Below are 21,111 nucleotides of genomic sequence, written 5' to 3'. Positions count from 1 at the left end.
TTATAGAGCTTCCCTGAACTTGTGGGGGGAAGCAATGCTATCTGCTTGCCATATACATAATAGGATACCCAACAAGAAAACAGGGAATAAGACACCATATGAATTATGGAAAGGTCATATACCTAACCTGAAATACTTCAAAATGTCGGGGTGTCTTGCAAAGGTTCTAATGAACGAACCTAAAAAGAGAAAATTGGGACCTAGAAATGTTGATTGTATGTTTATTGGTTATGCTCATAATAGTGTTGCATATAGATTTTTAGTAGTAAAATCTGATAATAACCTTGTTGATGCTAACACTATTATAGAGAGTAAAAATGCTAATTTCTTTGAGAATATGTTTCCTTTGAAAATAGGCATTGAGTGGTTGGTTGCTCCTAGTGAACAACAATCAACAGATCCTAAAATTTCTGAACAAGAAATCCGGAAGAGTAAAAGAGATAGAAAATCCACCAATTTTGGTGATGACTTTTACACATTTCTCGTTGATGATGATCCTGTGACATATAATGAGGCAATCAGTTCTAGAGATGCACCTTTCAGGAAAGATGCTATAAACTCATAACTAGATTCGATTATATCTAATCGCACATAGGAGATAGTTTATCTATCTCCTGGGGCGAAACATATACGTTACAAGTAGATCTTCAAAAAGAAATTGAAGCTAGATGGTTCCATTGATAAATACAAGGCTAGACTAGTAGTCAAGGGATTCTCCTAGAAAAAAGGCATTGACTATTTTGATACTTATGCTCCTGTAACTAGGATTTCTTCTATAAGAGTTCTAATGGCTCTCCCTACTATTCATAATTTATTTATTCATCAAATGGATGTAAAAACTGTATTTTTGAATGGTGATCTTGATGAAGAAATATATATGATGCATCCTAAGGGTACTATAGTACCAGGGAATGAGCATAAGGTATGCAAATTAGTAAAGTCTTTATATGGGTTGAAACAAGCGCCAAAACAATGACATGAAAAGTTTGACAATGTCATGATGTCCAATGGATATCAAATAAATGATGCTGATAAATGTATTACTTTAATTTTTTTTGATGTGAATACATATGTGATTATCTGTCTATATGTGGATGACATGTTAATCATGAGTCCTAGCCTTAATGTTGTGAGAAACACCAAGATGTTCTTATCCTTCCAATTTGAAATGAAGGATTTGGGGGAAGCTGATGTGATTATTGGAATCAAAATCATCAGAAACTGTGATGGTTATACGCTTTCACAAGAGCATTATGTTGAGAAGATTTTGAAAAAGTTTAACTATTATGATAGTAAGCCTGTGTCGACACCTTATGAGGCAAGTAGTGAACTTCAAAAAAATAATCAACATAGTGTCCTTTAGCCTAAATATACCCAAATTATTGGTAGTCTCATATACTTGATGAATTGCACTAGACCTGACATTGCTTATGTAGTTAGCAGGTTAAGCAGATACACTCATTGTCCTAGCAAGGAACATTAGAGTGTGTTAGAGAGACTAGCCAAGTACTTGAGATGAACAATGAATTACGATATATGTTTTAGACAAACTCCACCTATGATAGAGGGTTATTGTGATGCAAACTGGATATATGATTTTCATGATATCAAGTCCACTAGTGGTTATATATTCACCCTTGGTGGAGGTGCAGTCGCTTGGAAATCTTCTAAGCAGACCTTGATAGCTCGTTCAACCATGGAGTCCGAGCTTATTGTTTTAGATAAAGCAAGTGCTGAGGCTGAGTGGCTTAGAAACCTTTTGGCAGATCTTCCTATTAGTACTGTCAGGCCGCAATAGCAAAGGCAAAGAGCAAATTGTATAATGGGAAAAGCAGACATATCCATCTGAGACTACAGTCTATAAAGCAGCTGCTGGAATCTGGAGTTGTGGCTCTAGATTATGTGAGGTCAAAGTTAAATTTGGCCGATCCTCTAACCAAACCACTTAGTAGGAGGCAAGTGGTTGAAACGTCAAGGGGGATGGGACTTTTGCCTAACATAGAGGGCGACACTGATGGCAACCTTACCTATGTGATTGGAGATCCCATGAAGAAGGCTCAAAGGGAAAAACAAGTCACCTAGTCGGTCTGGTATGCTATCGTCTTTTTTGAGACGTCCCACCCTATGACGAGATAGTATTTTTGTATACTTTGTATAACTTGAATTGCAATGAGTAAGGATGAGTTATTTTACTCTTATTGGAATCCATAGTCCATTTTATAATGAGATAGTGTATTTTAATCTGCAATGTACACTTGGTGGATATCCACCTACGTGAATGTAGAACCTGGTCGGTTCTTATAAGTATACTACTACGACAAAATACTCTGAGCATTCATGGAACACAGGCAGTGCAAGGGCCAAAAAGCGTAACACCGCAGAACAGGCATATAATGAAAGAGCAATGTGGGTGCATGCGATCTATTTTACTACATAGGAATGTTGGTTCAAAGATTTTTTAATCCACCACTTTCACGTGTTATAAGACATGTTACCCTTTGACTAGTTCAATCCCGTAAAGCATCAGTATCTTAGGCATTGCTTTTTCGATTCTCTCTGACACTTCATTAACCCATTTCTTTTGTAATATCCTATTTCAAAATAGTGGGGGACTATTAGTATTTTAAAATAGTGGGGGATTGTTGGAATCTCTATTGTATTTCTAAATACTAGTGTGTGTGTGTACAAAATAGAGGAGATGAACAAAGAGTGTTCTCTCCACTTTAGTGCATAGAAGATAGTCCCACATTGGTTATCCACCACTAGCAAGTGAACTATATGATGAATTCCTCTACCATAAGGGCGTGCCCTTAGGATACAAATGTTTTTGTGTTAGGAGGGATGACTCACCCAAAGCCACACGCGCGCGCCCGCACTGCACCGAGCCAAGGCGCGTCGGGTTCGGGTTTGGGCTTACTAGTGGGTAGTGGATTGATCAATTGCCTAAACTTGTTTTTGCTTTTGCTTCAGCAACAAGTTTTGGTGTTCTATTATGAGTTGGTCTCTCTTCCTTATCTGTTTAGGAAGCCGATTGCTGTGACCGACCAAACCTCTATATAAACAGGACTGTGCATCCATAGAGGATTTTCAATTCAACAGAACTCGTTAAACCAATCCCAGAGACAGCAACTTACACATCCAGAGAAACTTCGCAAAACCCCACTATTCTTCTTCTATTCTCTTCTTACTATAAATTTTTATAGAGTTATATTGTTGTTATAGAGAGTAGTTTGTTCTAGTGCAAGTCAAACTGATGTACACGTACCATTATATCCTATGAGGAAGACATCACTGCTGCCTTTTTGCACCACTAGAAGGGGCAAAATCTTTCCTTAAGGACAACCTAATCCGCGCCTTGGTTGTTCACTGTTACTGCTATCTTTGCCTCTTCATTGTTTTCTTTATTCGTATACAACAGTCTTACACATTCATATTTCATGCTCAATCTTGTTGCAGGTAGTAAAATATAAGTATTGGTAAGGCGTAAGGCTAAACTGTCCAAATAGATATGTAGAATTCCTTTTGGGTAAATTCTTGATTCGGCCATGATAATTGCACATTGTGCTCCAACCAACCATGCCTTTTAATTTTGACCTATTTAATAGATTTTTTACCATTTTGCCCTTCCTTACAACACTTTCTCTCTTCCTGCCACACTCTCTCTCCTCTTGTCACACTCTCTATCCTATTTCTACTTTTGATGTTGACATGAGAAGTTACAATAACCCGTTAGATTCTCTTAGTGATACGGACTAGCTACTGTTGACCGTTGGATTTTGACTCTCATAAAATGAAAAATATGGTAGTAATTTATACAGACACAGTTAGCTAATTTTGAAATCTAGAAGAGCAATTTACAGACCTACTATCCGCAACCTTTTTCGTTATTTTTTGTAATTCAAACATGAGACAACTTTTACCTCGTTTTTTGTGCCAACATCCAAAAGTTTGTATAAAGCTCCAAAACTACCTATGTTTTTTTCTTCATCTTCTTGATTGCCTCATCCTTTTTGTTTTTCTAAGGTTTTTCATGGTGGACAACAACACAAACCTTGGTAATGGTATAGTTCTTATTGTTTATTGATATGTTTTGTTGTTTTCAGTGTTAGTTTGTTTTTAGGTAGTCTTGGGTTTGTTTTTACATAGTAATGTTTGTGTTTTTTTAAAGGTTTTTAAGGTTTTTTTTTTTTTTAAGGTTTCCATGTTTGTATTTACCATTTCCATATTGATTTTTGTTCATATTATTATGATATTTATAAAAGTTTAATGTCATAAAATATAGAACAATAAAGTGGTGGTTTTTGTTCTTCTCTTAGCTTTAGTAAGCTTCATCTTTCTTCTATCTTTTTTTTTTGAAAAGTTGAGTGAAGGGGGTTTAGTGATTGGTTTGGGTTGTTTTTTTTTTATATATATATATCTGAGAGATGGTGAACTTGGTTTTAGCTAAAAATTTAAAGGATTCCACCATGGGCTGGTTGGATTCGAGGTGTTTATGGCAACTTTGATATCTTGTGAGGTTTCTATTTTTGTTGTCTTGAATTTTTGTTTAATTATATTGGCTTCTTTTGAATTGCAACAAAGGAGGAATAAAAAATTGGGTGTCTTGAATTTGATATCCAGGGTTCGCTTGAGGTAACAAGTATATGCGAGACCTACAAACATGACGACATGCGTAGTAAAGCAATATCAATGTGTGGATGTGCACATGGCAGCTCAAAATTACAAATGGGGATGAAATAAAACATCTGAGTGAAGTGCTCAAATTGTAGTGAGCTGCTTAATGAAGAAATTCTAATAAATGCTTTTTCTGGAAAACAATTGTTTTTGAAAGAAAATGTGTTAGCTCATCAAAAACGTTCTTTCAACCAAGTTAACCTAGTGGACGGAATAATAGGTAAATGAGAAACTTTATGTATGTTATTGTTAGTGCCAGTACATGCTTTCGTTGGTGACAGTTATAAACGTTTTGTTTACGAACGATTAAACGATCAACCTGTTAATGGAACTCGTCAATTGGAGATTCATGACTCCATTGAAAGGGTCCCACAGAGCTTGTCGATGTTCAAAAATGTCATGGTAGGTGAGGGTTGGCCAACATGTTGTAGCGGTGTAAATGAGAAATTTACTGATACATCAATTTCCAATTCTCGATTTGCTCGTTTTACCATTTTAGATTTTATCCCCGATGGAACTTGGAAGCTCAATTTGGTACTTTAGAGAGAAAATAAGAAAGCGTACCTCCTTCAACCCTCAGTGCACGTTTTCTTTCTTTTACTGATATATAATATGGCTTGAATCTTACGATTTATGACTAGATACGATTTACGATTCGGTAAAAATGGAAAACGGTTCCCATTTCGATTCAGGAGTTGACAACATTGGCTGCTACTGAAAACCAAGTGGACATTCACCAAGAGCAAGAGTTTTTGTAACTGAACTGGCAGTGATTGTGTGAGTGTTTTAAGTAGTGATTTGTTGACTATGAGCACATTCTATATTGAGGCATTGTTTGTCACTTATATGTGATATTTGGTGCATGTTGAACTTGTAGTCAAAATGAGGTGGACTTTGCCCAACAAAATGATAAGCAAGAGGTGAAGATTGCTGGAGATGGTAGTACGTTAAAATTAAAGGAGGTAGGCATTTCCCAAGAGATTGTTGAGCAATAAGGGAACAATGCTGAATATGGTAGTCAAAATGAGCTAGTTGCCCAAGAGAATGTTGAGCAAGTGGGGAACAGATGCTCAAGTTGTAAGCATGATGAGAATACCGGTAAGAATGGTACTGAGAACCAGGGGAACAACGATGAAGAGGGTATTTAGGACGAGGCCCATAACGCTATATTTTAGGACCACAAGAGAACTAGATTATTGCAAGTTGCCGATATACGAGACAATTTAGGATGCCAATTACTACTTTTGAACTTCAGTATGTGTTATTAAATGCTACAATTTTGCTTTATTTGGTGTATTGGATAAATTCATAAAATTAAACTTTTGTTTCACTAGAAGATGTGTGAAAATCCTAAACACCATAAGATGAGCTGTGAAAATCATAAGTAAAAACCAAAAGGGTTTTTTAGACTTTGGTACCACTTTTTAGACCGATATTAGGAAATAGTACCACTTTTTTTTTCTTGACCTTTAGTTGATCGAGTTGACTACGGTCAAACTGACAGTATTTTCAATATGATGACATTACCCCTCCCGTGCCTCTCACGTGTTTTATGTAATTAGGTTTTGGTACCACTTTTTAAGTTGTCCTAGACACTACATGTTACAATCTTAGTAGTTGCGTGATGTATTGTAATCTTGGCCGTTATGTTGTTTTTTCGTTGATCCCGATGGATTAAGGGACATAATATCAGTTTTTTTGAAATTTGGTTCAAAATTTGGTTGCAATGCTTCCATCCACGCCACTCGATCTTCCCTAGCTTCTGCTCAAAATAACACACAGCAGTGGAGCTAAAATCTAGGGTTTCTCCTACTTCGATTGCAATGGGGAAGGTTTCGATAAGAGAAGGAACAAGACACACACAATGTGTTTCCATCTACAAAAGAGTCGTTCTGCTTGTGCTTACCCAGCTAGTCGCATCAGAAAATAAAACTGGTCGAAGGAAGACAACTGGAACTGGAAGGATGCAATATCTTTGTCGACGGTTTCTTACGACTACAACGGCTGCAACGCCGATGGTTACAAGATGATGAAGTACGTGATGAACATTCTACCTTATGAAATTTCATATTTTCATCCACTCAAATTCGAACAACCTCTTCGTCACGTCTTCTTTCAAACAAATACGAAAGACATTTTTTCTTTCTTCTTCCACAATCCATACATCACTGAAAATCCATTATCCTCAAAACCCAACCACCATTGATAAATTAAATTGCATCTTTATTATTTCACAAAATTAAATTCAAAGATGGGGCCTCTTTCATGAGTTATTCTTCTTTTGAGTTTTGAGTTTCAATGAGATATTGATGATGACTTCTTTGTGTATTGGCTTTGCAGAAGCAAGGAACTTAAAAAAATAATTGAAAATATATGAAAAACATAATTGAAAGTGTTGCTTGGGTTTCATTGATTTTGATGATTCCATTCTACATGATAGTAAAATTGATGGATTTGTTGGTAATATTATGTGAAGAACAGAAGAAAAAAATGACAAGGAAAAAGGTCGAAGAAGAAGACGGTAATGCCAAAGCAAAGAGAGTTGACTAGTTCTCTAGTTATGATAGGTGGAATAAATGTTGTTGTCTAGCTCGGCGTGACCGGTAAGCCTGATGAAAAGAGAATTTAGATAGAACTTTTGGCTTGCCACGTGGACCATCTCTGATTCATTAGATTAAAATCATTATGTGGCTAGCAACTTGAGTGAGTTTTTTTTTGTTAAGATTTAACCTTTTATTAGACCAAACGTAATTTACATAATCCTAAGACATCATAAAGAACTTGCATATTTACAACCATTGGGGGCTGATGCCACCACACATACGAGAAAGGCGGAAGGAAAGACAGGTCTCGAGCAGGGCCAGGTGAAAAGTGTACAGTTGATTCTTGTGACAAGCGAAAGTTCTTTACTTGATCCACGCATCGCGATGCCCGGTAGCGTCGAATACACCATTTGCTTCCCGATAAACCCAACCGAAGTGCACTTCTTGGAAGTTACTTTCGGCACTATCTTAATCCGAAAGTAATAATTCGAGCTAGTAACCAATGACAGTTCAAGTTCTCATCCTTTAAAACCTTATATAGCAATTGAGAATCTGTTTCTACCTCCACCTTCATATATCCCGCTTCTACCACAATTTGAAGTCCATATAATAGAGCTACAAATTCCGCCCATTCTTTGGTTCTTGAAGAAAATTGGTATCGAAGCTCCCATTATAAAAACGACCCTTGAGAATCCCGAGAATACATCCTCCCCACGCATGTCCTGGATTCCCAATCGAAGCCCCATCTCAGATTCAGTTTAACCATGCCTTCATTGGGTGGAAACCATTTAATATAAACAAGCATTTTTTTTCTTATGCTTCCGACGAACATGATTTCCATAACCACCAGATGTGTTTCAAGGCTCACGATGTATCGAGATGGATCTAGGCGCTTACCTTGAAACCTTGTTTCATTTCTCGATCCAAATAATCCACAAAACCCCAACAAAATAGCAGCGACTGCACGTCCCCATTTTGCATTGTCCTTATATATTTTAATAAACACAGTAACTGGTCCTTAAAACTGCCAACATTCATATTCCTCTGATCAACAAGGCCACTAAAATTTGTTCCACACTAAATAGCTCTAGAAAAGGAACACTCAAAGAAAACATGAGTTTGAGTTTCAGGAAAGCTCTCACACATGGTGCATTCTGGATAAACTTGAAAATGATGAGATGCCAAAATATCCGCTGTTGGGACGACACCTTGCAAGCATTGCCATACGAAAAATCTTTGTTTGAATGAGACTTTTATCTTCCAAACCTGTTTATAAAAATTATTATCCCGATCCAAAGTATCTGTTACTGTAATCAACTGAATGCAACCATTATATGCAGACTTCACCGAGTATTCGCCATTATCCTCCCATTTCCAGATCAAAGTATCCTTCTCATTTGGCGTTAAAGGTATGGAAACAATTCTCTCCACATATTCTACAGGCCAAAATTCATTTAACCTCTCCCAATCCCATGTATTAGTATCCATGTCAATGAAGTCAGAAACAAAGTGAAAAGGACAGTCAAGTGGTTTCTGAGTAAATATGTCCCTTGAACCCGACCCTTTTTGTATTCATAATTTGGTACCACTTTTTAAGTTGTCCCAGACACCACGTGTTACAATCTTACATATTTTTTGAAATTTGGTACTATTTTCTAATATCGGTCAAAAAAGTTGTACCAAAGTCTAAAAAATCCTGAGGGTATTGTAGACTTTATGAAAATCTGAACAGATTAAAACAATTCGACTTCGGTCAACTGACAAAAGTGGTACTATTTCCTAATTTTTTTGAAATTTGGTACTATTTTCTAATATCGGTCTAAAAAATGGTACCAAAGTCTAAAAAACCCAAACCAAAAACATCTTGTAAGTGGAAGTGGGATTGAAGATGAAGATAAAGAAATTGTAACTCCGGTTTCCCAAAAATCTCCTGCATCGATAGTGGGTGGACAACTAAAGGCTACTATTATTGATGGAGCAGTTACAGTAAAAATTGAAGGAAGTATTGGTGATGTTAGTGAACTTGTCAATAATTTATCTATTAAAGATTAAGGGTGTGTTTGTTAACTAGCAAACTTCTAGTGGGAAAATATAAGATTTGCCAGTGTTTTCCCACTATAAATTTGTCAGACAAATCTATAGTGGGAAAATTTTAGTTTGCCAGTGTTTGTTTGCAAAAATTTATAGTGGGAAAATATAAGATTTGTTAGTTTTACCAGTGTTTGTTTACATGGTTTTTCTCCAGTGGCAAATGATATTTCAATTTTTTGGAGATATTTTTTTTGGTTTTCAAACTCAATGAAGTATAACAAAAAATTAAATAAAATACAAATTAAATCAAATAAAATACAATACAACTCAACTTTAATAGTATCCATCGGATGTCTTTTTAAACAACCATCGCAGCATAGCAGTAGCAGCAGCACACCACCACCACACCTACCACACCACCTAATTGCACACACTACACACACTACCACACACACCAACCCACTACACGCACACAAAGACTCAACAAGAACACACAATAAAATATCCAAAAGTAACATCAATGTCACTTAACAATAATATATCGGTCCACCACTTAACAACAATCCCACAAAAACATATAGTTCAAACATAGAAATAAACCAAAAAACAAGGTTGAATCAACGTCCAGCTTGTTCTAGCCTCCTAAACAACCATGAAGCCTTGATATCCTCTTTAAGGCCCAAGAAGACCTTAATAAGCCTATCATTCTCGACCAGCAAGTCAAGCGACCTTAAGAAAAGCTCAGGATTCATATCAGGAAGAGACTGCAAAGCATCCTTCAACAAATCTATTTGGTCTACTTCTTCTTCTTGTGGTTTCACGGTTTGAGGGCCTCGGCAATTTTGCCACCGCCGATTAACACCTTAAACGAAGGGGGTTCAGGTATATCCTCAAAGAATCGAGACTTTGTAGTCTTCTTAGAAGTAGGTGTAGTGCTTCTAGGACCACTTTCAGTTTGAGAAGTATCCCCACCAGTATCTGAGGGAGCACCAAAAGCTGAGGACTCACTAGCATCAGAATCGTCACCCCCATCTCCTTGGGTTTGCCTAGAATCATCTAAACAAGAAGTTAATTAAAACAAAAAGTTAATTTCAAAACTAGTTAGAGACATAAAATTCAACTCTATTTACATCTAATCAACTTACCTCCATCCACCATGTCATCATCGAACCCACCCACTATTGCCCCCTTCTCCAGTTGCATAATCATTCCCAAAAATGAGACAACATTCGTCATAGTAAGGAAATGATTTCTGCCTGAGAGTTTTTGCCAACGGATGAGCCTAAATCCCACAATATACCAATTAATATGGCATCCAAAACCAAATCCTATAAAAAAAAATGAGATTATTTTATTACCTTTACATAACTCTCCCATGCATTCTCATCTGCATCAATTCTCTTGGTCTCTTTGTTGAAAGACAAACCAAACCCACTAGCATCAATCGCATGTTTTGCAACTTGCCAAGCAAGTCTCATTGTTTTCAACCTCGACCGACATTGTGCGAAACACAATTCATTCCAAGTCGCAGATTGATCTCATCGCCAGATGCGCTTCAAGCTTTCTTTCCTCCACCCATTATCCGCCTCTTGCCCCCAAAGAGCTAACTCCTCTAACAACACCTCTACCAAGATGGCTTCCATGTTGGGATACCATCTAATTTGGGGAAATCTTGTTTTCACAACTTTTTTCTGTTTTCCATCCATACCTAGTTTGAAGCAATGACCAACAAAGAACATAGCATAGTAACATATCAAAGTAACAAATAAGAAAGATTGCATGTGAATAAAACATTATAAGTAGTTGAAACATAATAGTGTCTATTACAAAAACACTCTAATAAAATCATAAGTCTACTACAAAAACATCACTCATATAATCATAATATCTATTACATCACTCGTTATCTTGCCACATTGCAATTGACAACTCATCCCTAAAATTAGTCCACCCAATGCTTGGTTGCATATCAATATTCATATTTGGAGCATTCAGAGAGTTGTCAGCCTCTTCCTCATCATCAGTGAGCTCCTCGTCACTCAATGTATTATCAGGATCTTCTTCTCGCAAGAAGTTGTGCAATGCACAGCAGGCAAGGATAACCTTTGTGTGTGTTTTGACATCGTGGAAAACTGCATGCCTTAGATAGGCAAATCGCTTCTTCAAGAGACCAATTGTCCTTTCAACAACAGTACGCAAAGATGAATGACGAAAGTTATATTGTTCTTTATGATTTTGAGGTTGAACTTCACCTATCTCTCTAAGATGGTACCGTACACCACGGTAAGGCATGAGGAACCCTGGCACTAAAGCAAATCCAAAGATCCGCAAGATAGTACTTGCCATTTGGAACAGTAAGTTTATGCCCCGACGAGCCACAACACTCCTCAACAACCGCCCATGTCTAATGCGATCCCTCCCACCCTGCTAGCACGTATGTGAACCTCATGTCAAATGTGCAAGCTACTAACACATTTTGGGTCCGCGACACCTTTTACGTTCACGATACCTAGCCTGTTGTGCTAGTGGTAAATTGATTGGAAATTGTGTACCATCAACCGCACCCACAGCATCCTAACATAAAAAAATTCATAAATATTTATTAAACTATTAAACATTGAAATCAGAATGATCCTATCCATTTTCTAAAAAGTTGACTGACCTTGAAATAATAATGCCAATGATGTGTGTTGGTACACTCGCGAGGAGAGTTATCAGCGGTAGCATTTGTTACTAACTCTATGAATAAACAAAGGATTGCATCCAACACAAGATGGAAATAACGGTGAACTGTTTCTCCTGAACGGAAGAATTGAAATATTTCATTCCGATTACGCATATCATGCCCAACAGTGTTGAGAAATAGGGCAACTTGCTCTTCCAATGTAACATGTCTGCTTTCACGTAGACCATGACCATGCAAACGAGTGCACAAGCGACGAAACATTGATCGTCTCATCCTTAATTGCTCGTGGCAGAATCTGTCAGTGCTAGTATACATCCTACCCAATACAGTTCTCCGCACTTGATCCCAATTCCTACGAGGACCTCTAATAAGAGCGGGGGGGAGCCCTACGCCTAGGCCTATACCTCCCCATATACATTCTCTTATACCACCATGTCATCATCATATATGCACTTATAACTATAAGTAGAAATGCCACTAACCTACGCTGGCGTTCGGTAATCATTCTACAATATCTCAAAAAGAAAAAAATAAATAATGAAGTATACAAATTCATGTACTCAATTAACGAAACAAACAAATTGATACAAACATACATGCATGAACAACAATCCATACATCTAATGTATTCAACCAACAAAGCAATAACAATGAACCATTCTAAAAATAATTACAACAAAGATTTGGGTATTCATTGTGCATTTGTGCCATGTCAGATAGGGATACTTCAAGTCTTGTTACCCGTACTTTGTTTCTAGACTCTATTCTTTTTCCGATCAACCACCAAAGATCAACCGGTTTGGACAATTGGGAAATAAAGAGAGATTATCTTAGCTTCTTGGTGATTCTACTATGTCTTCTATTCTCGCCTCAAAGTCCTCGATAATTTTCATCCTAATTCTATTCCAGATTTTTCTTTTAGTTATATTTGGAGTTAGGGGAGTCTATTTGTCCCCGCATGATACAAAATTAAGATTTTAACATTGTTACATATCACTATTGTGAGGAAACCTATTGTCAATTTGTATTCAAATGTACTTCGGATGAGGAGTCGGTTAGCTATACTATCATCCATCTTCCTTTCTCGTGGCATATTTGGTCTTATTTCTTTTCGTTAGTCTCGAGTGGTTTGGGTTTGTCATGTGAAGGGTTCACTAACTTCTTTGTTCTTGAGAGCTCTCCACAGATGGGAGTAGACTGGAGCATATTCCTTTCCCATTGTATGGGTAATGACCGATTGTCCTTTAGCGTAGGAATTGGTATATTGAGGATAACCTTCATCTTTGAAGGAGATGATTATACAATTAAAGGCCTCATTTTCATTCGGTCAAAAGTATGGAAGGAGCTAAAATATCATTGGAAACTATTTTCAAATTAAGAGTGTCTGTTACAGCAGTACTAAAATGATTATCGAATGACTGAGGGTATTTAATAGCGGGTGCCACCAAACAACGAAACCAAACTAAATTAAAACCCAAAAAACGAAATTAAAACCAAAACTTACCTGATGGCGCGCGGTGAGAGCTGGAGGTGGAGCGAGCAAGTTGTTGATAGGCAGCAGTGAGAAAGAGAGAAGAGAGATTGAGAGAGAGAGTTGTTTCTATTTTCCTACCAAAGTGGGAAAATACCGGGTGACTAATTCAACTTTGGGGGGAGGTGTTTTCTATTTTCCCACTTCTAGTGGGATAATTTGATTTGCTGGCTAATTTCAAATAATGTTTGCCAGGGCCCTTAAATACACCCAAACACTGGCAAATGGTACTTCTAGTGGGAAAATACAATTAGCCACCATCATTTGCCAGTTAACAAACACACCTTAAGTGTTTGTTGTTATCATCTTTTAAATTATTGTTTTGCTATTAATCATAGTGCATCTGATTTTAGCATAGTGTCTCTGATCTTTTATGACTAAATGTTGTAGAGAACATCAACTCTGTTAAAATTAAAAAACAAACTCAGAAAATTCCATATGGGAAACTTAACTATTGCAGATAGTTAAGACATGTGAACCTGTCAGTTTCAAAAGTACAAAATGAAATTATTTCGATTCTCAAACATATAAAGTCATTATAAGAACTTTGAAAATCCTAGAAAACTATAAGATGAACTGTGATGTGAAAAACATAAGTCTTCATAAGTAAATATCTTTTCTAAGGGGAACTTGTATTTCAAATAACCACCAGTTGCTGATAGTCACTACATGTGAACCTGTCAGTTTCAAAATTATGAAATGACATTACTTTGATTTCCAAACATATAAAGCCACTATAAAAACTTTGGAAATCCCAAAAAACCATAAGATGAACTGTTATGTGAAAAACATAATTCCTCATAAGTAAATATTTTCTAAGGGGAACTTGTATTTCAAATAACCACTAGTTGCTGATAGTCACTACATATGAACCTGTCAGTTTCAAAATTACGAAATGACATTATTTCGATTCCCAAACATAATAAAGTCACTATAAAAACTTTGGAAATTCCAAAAAACCATAAGATGAACTGTTATGTGAAAAACATAATTCTTCATAAGTAAATATCTTCCAAGGGGAATTTGTATTTCAAATAACCACACCAGTTGCTAATAGTCGGTGTCAGTGTAGCTTATTATTCCATCAAATGAAATCTTCATTGAGAAAATCTTCTAACGACGACATAAATCTCCACATCTTCCAATTGATGAGTCCCAGTTGACGGTTGATCAAACGGACCATCTGGTAAACCTACCAAAATATTTATAATTGTCAACTACAGAAGCATGTATTGGCACTAACCATTTTCAGCATTGTTCCCCTCTTGCTTAACATTCTGTAGGGCAATGTGACCCCATTTTAACTACCATTGCCAACATTCTTCACCTCTTGCTCAACATTCTATTTGATAATGTCCACCTCTCAAAAAGTAGCTGATATATGTTTCGAAAGTAACTAATATATATATATATATATATATATATATATATATATATATATATATATATATATATATATATATTTTTACATCCAAGAAAAACTTATTAAAAAAGTATACTAAAACAACACGAGCTCAACATTCAACAAATATCATATATACATAACAAACGAATTCCTTAGTAACTCACTAAAAAATAAACAAATTAAAATTTAGAGAAACTTTTTAATTTTTTAAAAATATTGAAATAAAATAATCACCAACAGGTTTGTAACTTCGATCCGCAGATCAACAAATTACAACTTATAAGATAATTTAATTAATATGCCAAAAAAATAAATAAATAAAAGTAATCAATCACCACCAGTTTAGTACAAAAAATCATGTAAGGTGGTTAGATATTATATGAACGTAATGACCATATTCATATATTACATTCAAGAAAAACTTTACACAAAATGTATTAAAAAAAATACAAGTTCACTTTCAAGTTCTTCTGGAGCACTTATTCCACAATCATCATATCATTTTTTGTACAACTTCTAGTGTAACTAAACTAAATGATGGGTTAGTTTACCAATTATTGTTGAAATGACTTATATATATATATATATATATATATATATATATATATATATATATATATATATATATATATATATATATATATATATATATATAAAGTGGATTTTTGTAGATGACTGATGAAGATATAAGCACAACCAAACAAAAAGAAAACACTATTTTTTTAATTAATTTTTTTTATTTATTAATTAATTTATTTTTAATTCATGTGAGCTATGAACAAAAACGACTACAAATGGAAAATATAATTGATGTGAGAGATGAGTTATTCAATGAAGAATAGAAATATATGAGAAATGAAAATGGAAAATGAGGAATGTAGGGGGGATTTTCCATCACTGAACAGATGACACGTGTATAGGAAATAACCTAAGACTATAGATGTCCAGAATGAGACGAGGACCATCAGATCAGTTTTGTAAATAAGTAATCTTGTGCTTAACATGAGTGTTTAGTGGACATGTGCCAGGTACATGACTGACCGCCTTCAAACATAACAGTTACCCCAGTCGTTAGGAAATAATATAGACAGTTCCTGCACAGAAGGAAACTAAAGATGGCGATCTTTGATGATTAGGAAGGAATCATGATGACATATCTTAAGAGTTACCTTTTAGATATAATCTTCCCATACACGATAGGACATTATGATCAACAAGGAAACTTACCTCCCATAATATATGGTCTAGATTCAGACTTCCATAAAAAGATGAATCCTAATAGGAAGGCAGAGTCCAAAGATGGAAGGGAACTCACAAGCAGTGAGGACATCCCTAAACCCTAGGACTCTCGTCACCCTTCCTATATAAACTAGAGGGATTCGCTCTTAGGAACTACGCAAAATAGGGTTTGATTCTCTAATAGAAACATCTTTTGGCACCGTCTGTGGGGACCGAAGCAGGTAAATATTCGTTTCAAACGATTAATTTATTCTAAAAACTCTTACTGTTGTGATGACAGGAGCAAAAAAAAGAAAGGGTAGCGCTACCACGCGCAACATCGCCATCAGAGAAAAAGTGCACGAGATGCTTGAAGGGGGTGAGAATGTCGGTCGCCAAGATGCGAATGATCCCTCCCAAGGACCTATGACCAACACCGATGAACCAATTGTTCCCGGAGCAGGTCCCAGGAATAACACTCAGGAGGAACATCAAAATGGCGAGAATGCTGTCCTCACCAACCCAGAGTCTGTTCTGGCAAGTCAGGCAGTGTAGGCTCTGGAACAACAAAGGAGCAACCTTAAGCCAGAATTACAGCTGCTAAGGCACTTATATCAGTCCGACATAAGGAAGGAGCCACTCATCGATCTCGATGATGACGACCCTCCGGAAGGTGGTCGTGCTAGGAACCCAAGGCGTGGGGACCCAGTTCGGCGCAAGCTATTTAAGTCAGAATACAGCAACTCAGATAAGGACTTAGGAATAGCCTCAGAGGATAATGGATTTTCAGTAATGTATGGATTATGGAAGAAGAAAGAAAAAATGTCTTTCGTATTTGTTTGAAAGAAGACGTCACGAAGAGGTTGTTCGAATTTGAGTGGATGAAAATATGAAATTTCATAAGGTAGAATGTTCATCATGTACTTCATCATCTTGTAACCATCGGCGTTGCAGCCGTTGTAGTAAGAAACCGTCGACGAAGATACTGCATCCTTCCAGTTCCAGTTGTCTTCCTTCGAATAGCTTTCACACTCCAGTTATATTTTATGATGCGACTAGCTGGGTAAGCACAAGCAGAACAACGACTCTTTTGTAGATGGAAACTTCTACGTCCAGATCGAACACACATTGTGTGTGTCTTGTTCTTTCTCTTATCGAAACCTCTGATTCCTTTCCCCATTGCAGTCGAAGTAGGAGAAACCCTAGATTTTAGCTCCACTGCTGTGTGTTATTTTAAGCAGAAGCTAGGGAAGATCGAGTGGCGTGGATGGAAGCATTGCAACCAAATTTTGAACCATATTTCAAAAAAACCGATATTATGTCCCTTAATTCATCGGGATCAACGAAAAAACAAAATAACAGCCAAGATTACAGTACATCACGCAACCACTAAGATTGTAACATGTAGTGTCTAGGACAACTTAAAAAGTGGTGCCAAAACCTAATTATATAAAACACGTGAGAGGCACGGGAGGGGTAATGTCGCCATATTGAAAATACTATCAGTTTGACCGTAGTCAACTCGGTCAACTGACGGTCATGAAAAAAAAGTGGTACTATTTTCTAATATCGGTCTAAAAAGTGGTACCAAAGTCTAAAAAACCCTTTTGGTTTTTACTTATGATTTTCACAGCTCATCTTATAGTTTGCTGAAGTTCAAAAGTAGTAATTGGCATCCTAAATTGTCTCGTATATCAGCAACTTGCAATCATCTAGTTCTCTTGTGGTCCTAAAATGTAGTGTTGTGGGCTTCGTCCTAAATACCCTCTTCATCGTTGTTCCCCTGGTTCTCAGTACCATTTTTACCGGTATTCTCATCATGCTTACAACTTGAGCATCTGTTCCCCACTTGCTCAACATTCTCTTGGGCAATGTTTACTAGCTCATTTTGACTATCATATTCAGCATTGTTCCCTTATTGCTCAACAATCTCTTGGGAAATGCCTACCTCCTTTAAAGTGAGTCACGTTCCATCCCTATAGATTTCCAGGAGAAATCTAGCATTCAGATCCCAATTACAACGGTTTGTGTTGTTCCAGCCATTACTCCAAGTTGGATAGATCTATATAAGTCCTACCTCAAAGATGGAACACTCCCTGAGGATAATAATGTAGCAAGGCGTCTGCTTGCAAAGATACAAAGATTCACCCTCGTTGGAGATGATCTGTACAAGAAATCCTTTATGGTACCTCATCTCAGATGTCTCTCCCCACACCTCACTGAACAGGTTATGCGAGAAGTTTATGAAGGAATTTGTGGCAACCATGCTGGGGGCAGAATACTAGCTCTCAAGATCCTAAGAAAAGGATACTTTTGGCCTTATATGCAAAAGGATGCACAGGTTTTTGCCCACAAATGTGAAAAATGTTAACGATATGCTCCGCTAATCCATGCTCCAGCAACAGAACTACACCCATTGGCCAGTCCATTGCCATTTGCACAATGGGGAACTGATATTGTATGACCTCTACCACCTGCTCCTAGCAATGTCTGATTCCTACTAGTTGTGATGGATTACTTCACCAAGTGGATAGAAGCAGTTCCCCTTGTCTTCATTCGAGAATATGTCGTCAGAAAGTTCATTTGGAACAACATTGTCTGCAGGTTCGGCATACCCAAAGTTATCATCTCAGATAATGGGCAACAGTTCGCTGGAGGATTATATTAGTCGCTGAACTATGTGAGGAGTTTCACATTATCCATCTATTCTTAACTCCAAGGTACCCACAAGGCAATGGCCAGGATGAAGCCTATAACAGGGTCATCTTGGATAACATGAAGCGTAAATTAGACGACGCAAAAGGTTTGTGGGTTGAGGAACTACCTAAGCTAGGTCCTATGGGCATACCGAACTACACCCGATCGGGCCAACCCGGTGAATCCCCATTTTCATCGACCCTACGGAATCGAGGCGGTCATACCTCGAACCGGTAGCTCCCACTTTCGGAAGTCAGATGTTGTACACACTCTGGACAATAAGGAGTTGTTATGTAGATAAATGGATCTCCTAGATGAAAAACGAGAAGGTGCCGCACTTCTCTTAGCTGCTAACCAGCAGATTCTGAAGAGATCATACGACAAGAGAGTCCGGATTCGATCTTTCAAATCTGAAGATCTAGTTTTATGGAAATCCCAGAGCCCAACAGCAAGCTTGGGCCCAACTGGGAAGGACCATACATCATCGACAAGATTGGTCGAACTGGTTTTTATTATCTACGCACTGTTGAAAGGGACGTTCTTATTAAACCATAGAACGCGCAATACCTTCGCGAGTACTATTAGTAAATTGTTATTCTATGCTTTTCTATGCATTGTCCACTCCTCTCAAATTCATCAACAAAGTGCTCCACATTGACATCGAATTTATTCCTTGCATTTGTTTTTTATTTATGATCCACAATGGACTAAACCTTTAGGGAATTATATTCTCACTATCTGTTCAAGAATATTGTATGCCAATTTGTTTTAGAACCAATGATACTGAGCATGGAAAAGTTGAACTGTATGCCAGATCCTTTTCCATTCCCATGCAGCTGGAACTATACGCCAGTTCCTTCAAACTGCGATTATCCTCGATGGGTTAAGCCTTTAGGGAATTCAACCACACTAATTGTTCAGTAAACTGTATGCCAGTTTGACTTGGAGCAAGAGATAGTGTTCTTGAGAGCTTGAACTGTATGTCAGTTCCTCGCGCTCTCGAAACATCAATATAAGAGTTGCTGGGAAGATCTGGGTTGGATCCAGATCCTAGCACGCAAATCATGGGCCTGGAACAGTATCGGCATGATAGCGCTGAGGAAGACTCCCCCACTACTGTTATGGTGATAACCTATTTATTTTTTAAATAAGTAGAACCTATCGTTATTAAACACAGTGTTGTGCTCATGACACCGAGTTACTTTCGCAAAGACATATGACTCTATTGCGATCGAACTCTTACTTACAGTTAACTTGAATGGCTCCCATGATATCCTGATCAGATTTTGGTCATGCCTCATTTTAACTTGTTTAGCCTACTAGGGTCACCTATTGTTGTTCCAAATGAACTTTGGGGGGCATCAGGGGTAGAGTATGCATAGTAACACATGTCATATAACATAAAGTGCTTCTAATGTATACATAAACTAGAAGAGCTACAGAGCTCAGTAAGTAAATAGTACGCATGCATAAAATAGAAGAGCTGCAGAGCTCAGTAAATAAATTGTATGTGAGCTATATAGCTCAATATTACAGATCCATAGAATAATTATTTGAAAATAATGGCTTATGAGAATCATCAACTTAAAAACTTATGAAGCAGGGGTAGAATCAAACTTCGGTTCACCATCAGTGTTGCACCATTGTCAAGAACTCTTGTTTCACTCTCAAGAACAGACTGTGTGGTTGGATAGCTGGAATGGTTGAAGGCTGAACAAAACATTCACCTAAAACTGAACCGGCAAAGGAAAGGAATAAAGCGGGAGGCATGTCATCATCCGTGTCTTCTTCAGAGGATGAGGAGGCATCAGGCATAAGTTCTTCCTAGATAGTTGAGATACTGGTGTCTAGATTAGGAAGCAAGATGAAAGGGTTGGTCACTCGCCCCTGAGCATCCAACTGAGAGACATATCCAGTAGCCTCAATAGCCTCCTCAAACTTAACTTGTCTGGCAGCATCGAAGGACTCTTGAAAAACATCAAGTATTCTCAGAGCAAAGCGAATGACATTTTCAGCTGACCTCTTCTTCACCTCCTTCACCACTTGAGAATATAACTCAAAGGTTTCCGGGTCATCAACCTTCTTATCAGAGCGAAGACGTTTCTCTTTTAGAGCCATCTCATAGCCTGACATGACCTCATTTGCATGGGCAATGGCTTGCCCAAGGGTCCTCATCTCGGTGTTCCTACGGTTAATTAAGTTCCCCTTGGACTTGGTCATGTTTTGCTTGCAGGGTAGTTGTCACACCCCGAATTTTGACAGAATTCGGAAAAACATTATTTGTTCCCGACTCTTCGATCTCCGAGGTGTGACGCTAACGGAAACC

At 37.3% G+C, this 21,111-nt stretch overlaps 1 protein-coding gene across 1 annotated transcript; it reads right to left on the bottom strand.

Annotated features, from left to right (window-relative positions):
- Window positions 1–11,144: 11,144 nt before the first annotated feature.
- LOC147483404 (uncharacterized) lies at window positions 11,145–12,207 on the bottom strand. Its single transcript, XM_086579550.1, has 3 exons — window positions 11,911–12,207; window positions 11,763–11,822; window positions 11,145–11,672 (listed from the first exon to the last, which is right to left on the bottom strand). Exons 1-3 carry the CDS (start codon window positions 12,205–12,207, stop codon window positions 11,145–11,147), a joined length of 885 nt encoding a protein of 294 aa, XP_086435676.1.
- Between the last annotated feature and the right edge of the window lie 8,904 nt (window positions 12,208–21,111).

The sequence above is a fragment of the Coptis chinensis genome, chromosome 8 (genome assembly GCF_015680905.1).
Source record: "Coptis chinensis isolate HL-2020 chromosome 8, ASM1568090v1, whole genome shotgun sequence".
In the NCBI taxonomy this organism is placed as follows: Eukaryota; Viridiplantae; Streptophyta; class Magnoliopsida; order Ranunculales; family Ranunculaceae; genus Coptis; species Coptis chinensis.
The sequence above is the reverse complement of the archived record's forward strand: the minus strand, read 5'-3'. Positions and strand labels throughout refer to the sequence as shown.

What these genes read in the sequence shown, in the direction of transcription:
- LOC147483404 (XM_086579550.1), bottom strand. Translation starts at nt 12,207, where the DNA reads ATGAGACGATCAATGTTTCGTCGCTTGTGCACTCGTTTGCATGGTCAT. An exon ending in ATTGGCATTATTATTTCAAG is followed by an intron (nt 11,823 to 11,910) that starts GTCAGTCAACTT and finishes TTTTTATGTTAG; the next exon opens with GATGCTGTGGGTGCGGTTGA. An exon ending in ATTTACCACTAGCACAACAG is followed by an intron (nt 11,673 to 11,762) that starts GCTAGGTATCGT and finishes ACGTGCTAGCAG; the next exon opens with GGTGGGAGGGATCGCATTAG.